Below are 12,628 nucleotides of genomic sequence, written 5' to 3'. Positions count from 1 at the left end.
GTTCTGGGTCAACTGATAGCGGCTGCACCAATCGCAATCGCCAGTCATCTGCCATGTAGCTATAGTCTGCTGTAGGCAACAGCGTCTTTCGCTGTTACTGGCTCAAATGGCTCTGAGCACTACGGGACTCAACTACTGTGGTCATTAGTCCCCTAGAACTTAGAACTACTTAAACCTAACTAACCTAAGGACAACACACACATCCATGCCCGAGGCAGGATTCGAACCTGCGACCGTAGCAGTCTCACGGTTCCGGACTGCGCGCCTAGAACCGCGAGACCACCGCGGCCGGCTCGCTGTTACTACGACGGGCTTTCAGTAAGTAATGCAACAATGGTTTTTCAGTATTCCTAGACACCACACTATTCTCACTCTTTTGAGCTACAAAACCTTATTTTTCAACTGTATCTCCGGTCAATGCGACGGCGTCAGGCAACCTTACTGGGTGGGAAGGCACTGTAAGACGTCACGGTGCCACTGTCCAGGTTGACGCCGTAGACAGCGTCTTGCTGCATCAGTAACCTCCCATCATCCATGTATTGCTTCCCACGGAGGGCATCCTTCATTGGGCCAAACAGATGGAAATTGGATGGAGAGGGAGCTCAGCGGGCACGCACCTCTGAGTGCCCCAGCTGGGTGACGAATGTGTCAACACCACCAAGAGGCACGTCCACTTGTGAACGAGGTATTTGATTGTGATCCGTCCTACACCTCGAATGAGAGTGTCCTCACGTTACAGCGTGGCAGGAGTCACAGTTGTGTGCCGCGGGGAATCTTGACAGGCGCCTCGCCCAACGACTCACCACGCTTTTGTTCACTGTCAGGTTTCCATAGGCATTCTTTATGTCCCTATAGATATCTGCGACGGTCTGAGTTTCCACCAAAAGAACTCAGCTCTCTGCTTGGAACGGACCTCCATTACAGACCCATTTTGAAGTCTAAGTATAGCGTTACCACATATCGGAACGTCATGAAACTATAGCGTCTGAACCGGGAGTATTCCACAATGTCCCACAGTAAATTCCGTATTTTAACAAATCAAAATGGCCGTGAAAAAATGTGTTGCATAAATTATTGAACGCCCTTTGTATTTTGAATATTAAGCCAGATGGGGAAAAAAAGGCATAAGACTAGGGAAATGTAACGACTCACCTATTCTGAGCTTGAACCTCTGGAAGGACTCCCTGTTGATTTGGTCGAGAATGGTCATCAGCTGTACGGCGAACTCAACCAGGATGACCACATTGTGCTCCTGCTGGCGGCAAGCGTCCTGCAACAGATGCCTGGGTCGGTACCTCGATAGTGCTGTGTTTAACACACTGCCTGAGCCTCATACCTAGACGACGTCAATCCTACTGCACTCCTCTGAATGGGGACCACATTGTCTGATGAAATGTCAGCTTATTTAGTTCAAAGATTAAAATCATGCAAAACTACACTGTTCTGCAAAACTTGAGGACAAGGTAGATCAAGCAACGTAATATGTCAACTTATTGGTGGAAACGCATGTAAGAGCTGGTGAATGTTTCCAGAGGTCTACCTGTCGTGTACATATGACGTGAGGCCAGCGTGATTGTAGTGTTAAATGGGGCTACCTCCGCAACACGAGTCAATTGAAGGAACTGGAAAAGACAGAGTGTGTCAGTCAGTTCTTAATTACAACATGGCCGTGTGACAACACCTGGACGACTTCACAAGGGAAAGAGTCGTCGGGAAACTGTAAGGACCAGCTGGGACGAGTGTACCCAAGGACTTTGGTATTACTCACAGCATTGTTTGAAGTGAATGGCGAGCGTTCCAGACCATATTCACTGCTGCCCGAAGGAGGGGATGTGGGTGACCACGATCTACTACAGCAACAGGTGGCCGATTCACTGTGCAAAAAACACGTCAAATAGCGGGTGCAATTGTAACAACATTTAAGGGGACTGCAAGATACGCCGTCTCATGCACCACAGTGGCTCGGCGACTGCATGCGGGTGGTGTGTTTGTCTGACGACCAGTACTGTGTGTTCCGTTGACAACCACACATCGGCGTCTCCGTTAGTGATGGTGCCAGGAGCAAAGAGACTGGTGCAACGAGGAGCAGCGTAGCGTGCTCTTTTCGGGTGAAAGAAGGTTCGGTTTGAGCAGTGATTCTGGAGTACCCTCATGTTGCCATGTTTCCACTAGGCTGCAGAAGTTTCACTGGAAGTCCTTACACATTATCCATACGGCCCCGATCCTTCACCATGTGATTTGCGTGTTTTTGGAGCCCTGAAGAAATTCGTGGCTGTCGCTTTCTTTCGGAGGAAGAGGTGCACGTCTGCGTGCAATCATGGTTCCGCAGGGAACTGCAAGTATTTTTCCATGAAGGCATTGACCATCTTGTCCCACACTGGAATAGATGTATTAACAGTTATGGCGACTGCTTCTGAAATAACTGTCAGCTTACTTCCTTTTTTCGTCTCTTTCTTTTACATTTCACTGTCCATTATACATACCAGGTGTACCGGTATGAAATGAGCGTTAAGATACAAATGTGTCGATAGGGAACATTTGTTGTGAACGATCCTTAATTTTTTTTGTTTGGTTGGTACGACATCTGTCAAACATATTTAGTATACATCAACTCATGGAACAAACAACATCATATGTTTTCATCGTGTTAACAATGTCGAATTTTGCACCAGAAAGTGATGATTTGCGGAAAGCATTAATTTTTTTTTTCAATGGAAAGAAAGTGCTGCAGAGTCGCATCGAATACTTGTCGAGGCATATGGTGATCATGCTCTATCAGAAGCAACACACAAAAGATGGTTTCAGCGGTTCAGAAATAATGATTTTGATGTAAGAAATGAAGAACGTGGAAGACCACCAAAAAAGTTCGAAGACGCCGAATTGCAAGCACTATTGGATTAAAATGATACTTTGAGTCAGAAGCAAATGGCAGCAATGCTAAATGTTGCACAACAAAAAATTTCTGACCGTTTGAAGGCTATAGGAAAGATCGAAAAGTGTGGAAAATGGGTCCCACATGAATTGAATGAAAGATGGAAAACCGAAATACCATTTGTCAAATTGTGCTTCAAATACAAGAAAGAAAATCAATTTTGCGTCGAATTGTTGTTACTGGCGATGAAAAATGGATTTATTTTAAGAATCCTAACAAGAAAAAGCATGTGTTAATCCGGGACAATCATAAAAATCGACTGGGAAAACAGATCGATTCGGCAAGAAGACAATGCTCCGTGTTTGGTGGGATCAAAGAGGTGTGGTGTATCATGAGCTTCTACAACCCGGTGAAACTGTGAATACCAATCGCTACAGACAACAAATGATCAATTTGAACTATGCATTGATCGAAAAAAGACCAGAATGGGGCAGAAGACATGGCAAAGTAATTTTTTACACGAAGATGCACCTGCACACAAAGCAAAACTGGTTCAGGATACAATCAAAACACTTGTTTAGGAGCTGCTACCCCACCCGCCGTATTCACCAGACTTGGCCCCTTCCGAGTACCATTTGTTTTCATCAATGGGACACGCATTGGCTGAGGAACACTTCGATTCCTACGAAGAAGTTGAAAATTGGATGTCTGATTGGTTTGCTTCAAACGACGAACATTTCTATTGGCGTGGTGTCCACAAATTGCCAGAAAGGTGGTCAAAATGTATAGAAAGAAATGGTCAGTACTTTGAATAAAATACTTTTCAATTCAAAATTAGTGTTTCATTTCCACAAAAAATCGCTCATTTCATACCGGTACACCTGGTAGCAGCGACATATCATGCGAAAGCTACTTTCGTCCCTAAGTTTCGCATAGCAGCGTAATTAACCACCGAATGACGGAGAAATGAATTGATTATCAAGCGTCGTTATGTTAAAGACTATCATTTACACAGCGGAAGATAAAAAATGCGTTCCCTTTGGCTATGCCTCGATATGATAAGAAGAACACCACCACACTTTTATCGAGATTACGAAAATATAAAACTGAAGTTGCCAAAAAGTCAATTTCGAGTTGTTTCGCCATCTCCCGTCCATCTTCAAGGTGAGATGAGTGAAGACATTGATACATCACGCAAAAATCTTAGCTACTTACGATGCTATTTAAGAATTCATGAAAACAACTATGAAGAGCATTTTATAGATTGACTTTATTCGAATGTATCCCTCAAGTTAACAGCAGAAGTGGTGGAATCGCGTCCACGTATGAGCGATCGATACGGTTCAAAGCCAGTTAACCATAGTTCCGGGAAGAAAAAGGTTCTCACTTTGTTTGAATGTTCCCGAAATTTATATTATCATCCTCCAGACAGTGCTATTACTGCAGCCCATCTGAATGATATCCTGGGAAATGTCATTACTGACAGTCCTGCGGATTTTTATTTTTCGTAATGCTGTACTCCATTTACGTAGATTGAAATAAGCTGACGCTGAGTTATGATATTTGTGATATAAGGACTCAGATAACTCCTGAGATATTTAAGCGCACTATCTATACGACAGAAGAGGACTACCACTTTTTCATATTTAAAGAATAGTAAGTATTGAAAAGAAAGATCATTTCAATATTATACGAAAGTTAGAGAAGATAAATCAATTACGAGTTGAGTTACAAATTAATGAGAGCTAAAATAAAACAGTAACACTCCAAAGGGAAAATGTATTAGACACTGAAATGCAGAAAATTGAATCAAGCATGCAATAGAAAAAAATAAATCCGTAAATCAACTTTCAACTTCCAGACCACAAAAGATATTGTAGTGAAAAGAAAACTGTATTATTCAAATAATGTACTGCTACATTAGACACTATCATGCCAGTTGAGTGTAAAGGAAATAAGACACAACGCAGACCATCTACGCCAGCAAATAATACAGCTACACTTCACAGCGGAAAATAAACAGCAATTGAAAGAGATGGAAGCAGCGAAATAATGAAAATGAAGCAACAAAAAGAAGTGAGCAGAAGCAGTAAGCTGGAGCAGTCAACAGGCCACTGGAATGTTGCCGTAGTAACCTCTGCCTTTCAGTCTGTTTTTCGCAACTAATATTTACTCAGAAGACCGATGGTTCTGCACAATATATGGAGGAGCGATATAGTAATTAACAGATTCGACATCTACTTGGTTATTCCGCAACACGAACTTTAACAATATCCATTTTTATATCATATCTCTGTCGTTGCATCCTAGAATATGTCGTGGGGAAGAATGAAAACCTAAACATGTCCGTGCGAACTCTGAATTCTCTAATTTTATAGCGAGAGTCATTTTTCACGGTGTAGTTGGGAGGGGTGGGGCAACAAAATGTATTGGTAATTGAAGGAGGTCGTTCATTGAAGTTTCGAGAAAATATTTCACCGCAATGGAACACATACATCTTTCAGTGGTTAAAGTCATAATTTGCTTATCATGGCATGCTCTCCCACCTTTAGCTATAACACAAAACGAACACGCTCTTCTTTGAACTTTCACAACGTTTTCTGTCAATTCTATCTTATGTGAATCCTACACTCCACAGTACTGCTGTAGAAGAAGACGTGTAATCTTAGCGTAAGTAGTTTCTTGAGTGGCTCTGTCGCACGTCCTAAGTGGTCTGTTTGCTTCGTCTGTCCTGCAGGACTTTCTGTATGATCGTTTCTGTTTAATTTGGTTCCGATTGTTGTTCCTGGAGGTATAGAGCTGGACTACACCCAGACTAGGTCAAACATCGAAATACTGTCCAGAAAATATCATCACCAATCTGTCTCGAAAATATATGCTAGGGAAAACCTGAGAAATCGTATCTGCTTGTCTGTCAGAAATGTTTTGGCTTACTTGTAAACAAAGTGCGCCTATGGCTTTTTTCATATACAACACATAATATTGGTTGCGCTCTCTTGCATTCGCTGCTCTTAAATCAATTGGTGTGTTAATATCTATATGGTAGTTACAAATTATTGGGAGGTTTTCATAGAGCTATATTATCAGCAATGCTACCCATCAGTAAATGATTTTACCGCCACCTGAAAGCGATAACTTCGAGTTGCTACACAGAGATTGTGTGTTGCAGAACTCCGAATGGTACTGCAGAATTAATATTTACTACATTATTAGTTATCTGGCGCATTTAACGCTGTGAATGACATTAAATGAGAATAAGTATTGATACTACTGGCTTAAAAGCATACAACATGTACGCTAAAACTTCAGAAAGCGTTAAAATGAACGACAGATGATTTGAGATGCAGTGGATAGTTGCGATGTAAATGGTAACGTAGCCCATTGCGCAGCTATATAACAACTGGACATTTACTTACTGAATTGTGACTGGTTCAAAAGCTGATTATTTACGTAATTTTTATTTCGTGTTTTGAGAAGTTAGTAAACAAAGTAAAAAGAGGAAAATATGGCGGTGACATTGGTGGACATTGCATGCCATTCTGATAACGTTAAAATGTAGATATATTTAGGACCTTCTGGAAAAACCGGAATTCCTTATCAGAGAACTCGGTGGCTCAATTAACTAATCCACATGTGTGTTGTTAAATAAACAGCAATTTGTAGTTGGATTTAAATGTTAAGAGTAGTGGGTTTTCTCGTAAAGTGGAATTCCTATTCTAGATCATATTTGGTGCAAAAGCACCGTGATTTCCAAACTCTTGCACTTAGCATTTCCACCAGACTACAACTGTTATTTCTTTCGTAATACGGAATGAGACAGATAAACATTACGAATTATATTTTTCAAATAGAACATAAGGAAAAAAAATAGTGGTCACAATCTAGAAGACGGTGGATTCGGTGTATAACGAGAATAAAGAAGCATTGGACCACGTGATTTATTGGCGATTGAAATGGTCTTGCGACTGCCTAAGATAACATTTAAGTATTACGAAAAAATACAGTTTAACTGGCGTTTATGTTAAGTTAGTACTATAAATTACGTAAAACTGCCGTGCTTTACATTAAAATCTATACTATGCGAGCGATCTTCTGTACGCGGTGGAGGGATCTTCTTATAGGAGATCCTCCACGTTGTTCCACACGCACGACCGGCGCGCTGGAAGGACTGTATGTAAGCCTCCGTTTGAAATCGTATTTCTCTGATACGACCAGTGCAGTGCCATAGACTGTGCCGATGTGTGCATTAGCACTTGCAGAAAACCATCTCTGGCAGTTTGACATCAGGATGACGAACGTCTATCAATATAGCGCCGGTTAAGACGCAGACACAGCTATAATAACAATAGCCTACTTAAGTTGGGGGGTTATCGACTGAAGCTCCAGTTTTATGCTGTTTTAGCACGGGAAGTGTTTTGAGATTATTTCACATACGAATCTTCTCAGAACCGTCTCAATAGCATGTGTTATTTTAACTCCGAAATTGTGTCGAGACGGAGAATTCTCAAAAGATTTGGTGGAGGGGAGTTTTGTACACGAACGACAACGTTGATGAATTACACGTCCGTAACACTCTTACGACAAATCAACATAATGGAGATGTTACTTAACAAATAAATGTAGGTGGTTCTTTCACCTTAAATCACTTCAAATCGATTTTTCATGGTTGTGGCTTTTGGCATCACTCATTGAATCTCTTTGCGGGCAATTAACTGCCGCTCCGCAGGAAATCTTTCGGGGCAAATGTCAGCCATGTTTACTGGACATGACGCTATCATAAGCTTACGGATGGAGGAAAGCACCATTGAACCCTACTACATTACGACTTCCCACTGGAAAACTTCAGTCGTCGTTTTGAAGAAACCAGGATACGTTATTGTTCTGATGTGATTCATCAACAGTGCGCAAAAAAAGATCACTTTTTCAAAACTTCTTAACTGTCTCCCACTGCGGTACACAAGTTTGAAATTTGACTCTCCTTTGTAAAGTGAGAAAGCGTGGCTCCCTGCGACGTCACCCTCGGTCTAAGAGACGCTTGAAACAGCAACTTGTCGACAAGTGTGAAATATAGAATACCGGCCACAGCTGAAAGGTTCATGTGAGGTGTAAGGCGGGTTAACTACGTCACCCTGACACCAAATTTCCGTAATTCTGCCCAACGCCAGCGTGGACGTGACACACGATGACAGAGTCGTCACACCCTCCCTTACCCACATTTCACCGCCTCGGACATGGACGTCAGAAATGCGACACTCAAAGTTGAAATCACCCAGTTTTCTCAAGTGTGGCATAGGAAAACATCTTAGACACACCGCCGCTCAGAATTAACTGGAAAGGACCTCAGAGGGTGGTACAAATGGCGTCAATGGAACAACCGCTCTCCTTGGAGCGTTGATTCCTACACAATACGCCATAGAAAAAGACAGTTTGCAGTGCGTACTTGACCATGTTCGACAATGCTACCACCCGCTGAACGTTTCAATCTAGTCTGAGGACATCGTGGGGCTTAAACCACGCTGAACTTGATCTGACCTTTTTGGAGAGTAGTGCAACCGCAATGTTTGGTCAGGTATGCAGGGTAGAACCACTGGCGACTGTTCAAAACATTTGCATTTCCGACCTACGCTTGTGTGGCACATCTTGCATGATTCGACATCCCCTATCCTCATTTAACTTTATTATCATCGTTTTTTGACTGCAGTCTTATACCTGATTGGAAGAGCTATTGTCAGCTGACTTTCGTCGCTCACGCATAAAAATTTAATGGGAATGGAGCATATAAATCCTCCACGTAAATCCACATACATCATCTAAAACTCCATATCTATCCAGACACCTTTCAGAAGGGGCTCTTCTCTTTGCAATACAGAGATGAACTAGAGCTGTGGCAAGCTGTAGAATTACAAGAATCGCGCGGCTTTGACAAGCGAACGATTCGAATTCATCGGGAAATACTGTCCCGGCTAATGGTTTTCCCTTGACTCTGATAACACGCTTCGATTTCCGCAACACTGGACGAGGGGCAATTAATTCCGATTTTTCAAAAGTTCGCGTTCCGTTGCGCCCAGTAAGCGAACAAGGATGGCCGTCTAACGCGAGTTCCGCTGCGAGGCATTTTTCGGTCGAACGCAGATGTAAAGTGAGGCGGTCGGGTTCCGCGGCTGGGATTATTGGCACGCAGTGCGGGCTCTAGCTTTGAGTTTCGCCGGTTTAATTTCCGGCTCAGCGGTGACGTCACAGTGCAGCAGTAGCAGTAGCAGCAGCAGCTGAGGCGGCGCCGGCGGCTGCGACGACGTAAGCGGCAAAGCGTTGCGCGAAGCGAAGCGGGCACCCGGCCTGTGGCGCGGTGTCGGCGCGAGCTGATTAAGGCGCTGGTGAGAGGAGGCGGCAGCACACACACAGAAACAGCTGCGACTACGGGCACGGCAACTGGCGTGCCTCCACACTTACTTTGGCTTCATCCTGCAATGTGGGCGCGGCGGGGCGAAGGCGCAGCGCCGGAACACAGAATCTCATTAGCGTTAGTGACGATGACTCTCACACACATACACACACAAGCACGCGGGTGATCCAGCAACTAAAGATCCTCTGGCTTCAATAAATTCAAGATCCTATTTTGTCAACGAAAACTCGTCACATACGAAACTGAAACTCATTTTACTTATCTGTGTAATCATTTCTTCTGTTTGAGCATATCTCTTACCTGTCCAAGAGCTTTAGAGGTAACATGGTGTAGGCGACTCCTGTCAGTCTCTCAAGTTTTTTCAGAGCATTCTCCACTTCGGCATCACTTCATAACCATTTTCTGCCCCGCACCGAGCGAGGTGGCGCAGTGGGTATCACACTGGACTCGCATTCGGGAGGACGACGGTTCAATCCCGTCTCCGGCCATCCTGATTTAGGTTTTCCGTGATTTCCCTAAATCGCTTCAGGCAAATGCCGGGATGGTTTCTTTGAAAGGGCACGGCCGATTTCCTTCCCCATCCTTCACTCACCCGAGCTTGCGCTCCGTCTCTAATGACCTCGTTGTCGACGGGACGTTAAACACTAATGTCCTCCTCCTCCACCTGCCCCGCATCTCACTGACCTTCGTGAGAAAACGAAAATCTCTAGAAGCATGTTGCAAATTGGAAAGAGGAGGTTCAACACTTCCCCACCGAAATTAGCAGCGAGCCCTCCGGTTGCAGCAGTAATGCCAGGGCGGGAATTTTCGTGAGAATGCAAAATACCGATAGAAAGAACTACGCGACTATGATTTTGGAACCTTCGCCGTAATTCTTTTGGTGTGCCACAATACCGATCGTAATGTCTTTTCATATGAAAAGGTTTGATCATCACGCGAGTGTTACGCAAATGCTTCAGGAACTCGGGTGGGAGTCTCTGGGGCAAAGGAGGCGTTCTTTTCGTGAATCGCTACTGAGGAAATTTAGAGAACCAGCATTTGAGGCTGACTGCAGTACAATTTTACTGTCGACAACTTATATTTCGCGGAAAGACCACAACGATAAGAGAGATTAGGGCTCGTGCAGAGGCATATAGGCAGTCATTTTCTGTTTGGGAGTGGAACAGGGAAAGAAAATGCTAGTTGTGGTACGAGGTACCCTCTGCCACGCACCGTATGGTGGATTGCGGAGTATGTACGTAGATGTAGATGTAGAAATCCGTTAGGAAAAAAACTCAGAAAATATATATATGTATGGTGTTGCAAAAAGGTAGGGCCAAACTTTCAGGTTACATTCCTCACACAAAAAGAAGGAAAATATGTTATGTGGACATGTGTCCGGAAACGCTTACTTTCCATGTTAGAGCTCATTTTATTACTTCTCTTCAAATCACATTAATCATGGAATGGAAACACACAGCAACAGAACGTACCAGCGTAACATCAAACACTTTGTTACAGGAAATGTTCAAAATGTCCTCCGTTAGCGAGGATACATGCATCCACCCTCCGTCACATGGAATCCCTGATGCGCTGATGCAGCCCTGGAGAAGGGCGTATTTTATCACAGACGTCCACAACACGAGCACGAAGAGTCTCTACATTTGGTACCGGGGTTGCATAGACAAGAGCTTTCAAATGCCGCCATAAATGAAAGTCAAGACGGTTGTTGAGGTCAGGAGAGCGTGGAGGCCATGGAATTGGTCCGCCTCTACCAATCCATCGGTCACCGAATCTGTTGTTGAAAAGCGTACGAACACTTCGACTGAAATGTGCAGGAGCTCCATCGTGCATGAACCACATGTTGTGTCGCACTTGTAAAGGCACATGTTCTAGCAGCACAGGTAGAATGCCTTGTATGAAATCATGATTGCGTGCTCCATTGAGCGTAGGTGGAAGAACAAACTAAAATGAGCTATAACATGGAAATTAAGCGTTTCCGAACACATCTCCACATAACATCTTTTCTTTATTTGTGTATGAGGAATGTTTCCTGAAAGTTTGGCCGTACCTTTTTGTAACATCCTGTATATATATAGACAGAGAAAACACGAGTTATTTTGACATTTTTTGCATTTTTACTGTTATTTCGATGATAATCGGATGATTCCACTTTAGTATGATGAAATGATTCACCCAGGTCTCACCACCGGTAAAAATTTGATCAAGTAAAACATTTCCATTTCCGTGATACTGTTTCGAAAATGTAAGTGTTGCAGCTATTTTCCGTGTTGTCAGAGTCGTTCCGTCGTCGGGAAACGTATTGTGTACGAATTCCGCTATAGTCAAGACGTTCGCAGACAGTTTTGCCGAGCAAAGAAGGAGAAATATTTGGGGTTTTTAAAATCCTCTCCGGTATGTGACGGACGTTTGGGTCGAGTTTCGTTATGCACGTCTGTCCATCCATTGATGAACATTATACATCTCTGTTGTTCACTATCATGTAACGATGCCCTTCGTTTAGCTGAGGGCAGATTTTCGCAGATTTCAACTTGAGACCATTCAAAAGATGAAAAACGGCTATGACCGTACGGTCGGCGGAATTTATTACCACACAGTTTATTGTATGCTATAACAGAGGCATAAGAACAACATTTTTCCACTGGCACTCACACAAAACCGAGACAAGAAGTCCAGAAAACATACGACATGGGTAGAAGCCTGATACCAGCCTGCGCAGCGGGAACGCCTTATAGACCGTTACTTCCTGGATTACCCTCGTGCAGCACACACGCACACAGACACAGACACATACACATACACACACACACACACACACACACACACACACACACACACACTGAAGAAGTGGTTGAAATCAGCAGCAGACTCGTCTACGAGCAAAATGTTCTCGAGAGAGGTAAACCATCTAGTTAGAAGAAGTCGTGAAACATTTTACTCAGTAATCTAGAATTTACTCCTCCCTGCAACTGTGATTTAATGTGAATTGCTGTGATTCATGCTTAATGAATGAAATGCATGTACGATGTTGATAAGTGACCAGCTACTGTACACTGGAATGTCTTTAGATCAAAAGCTAAATTAAAATGATCAATATGCACAACAGGCACGAATGACATGGATTAGCAAGTTCTTTTTAAAATTTTATGTTTTTCAAGAAAAGTAAGTTGCTCTTATTTTCAAATGTCATCCTCATTCTCTTATTGTTGACAACCCAATTCCATCAGATAATTGTAAATAGCCACTACGAAAAAAAGAAAAAAAGAAATTCGTTTTGTGAAGGACACTAATTAAAGAGGTAAAATATTAATTTATGCTTGAAACTTGTCTTCTGCCAAAGAAAGTGTTGGTCA

The 12,628-nt window shown here is 43.1% G+C and overlaps 1 protein-coding gene across 1 annotated transcript in view; it reads right to left on the bottom strand.

The window, feature by feature from the left end:
* LOC126355193 (adenylate cyclase type 2) overlaps positions 1-12,628 on the bottom strand; it is a 286,733-nt gene that overhangs the window by 17,213 nt on the left and 256,892 nt on the right. Inside the window, exon 17 of the mRNA XM_050005421.1 lies at positions 1,153-1,270. Within this exon, the coding sequence (XP_049861378.1) occupies positions 1,153-1,270 (118 nt within the window). The remainder of the gene's footprint in view (positions 1-1,152; positions 1,271-12,628) is intronic.

Source organism: Schistocerca gregaria, chromosome 3 (assembly GCF_023897955.1).
Source record: "Schistocerca gregaria isolate iqSchGreg1 chromosome 3, iqSchGreg1.2, whole genome shotgun sequence".
Taxonomy (NCBI): domain Eukaryota; kingdom Metazoa; phylum Arthropoda; class Insecta; order Orthoptera; family Acrididae; genus Schistocerca; species Schistocerca gregaria.
This window is presented reverse-complemented; position numbering and strand designations above follow the sequence as displayed.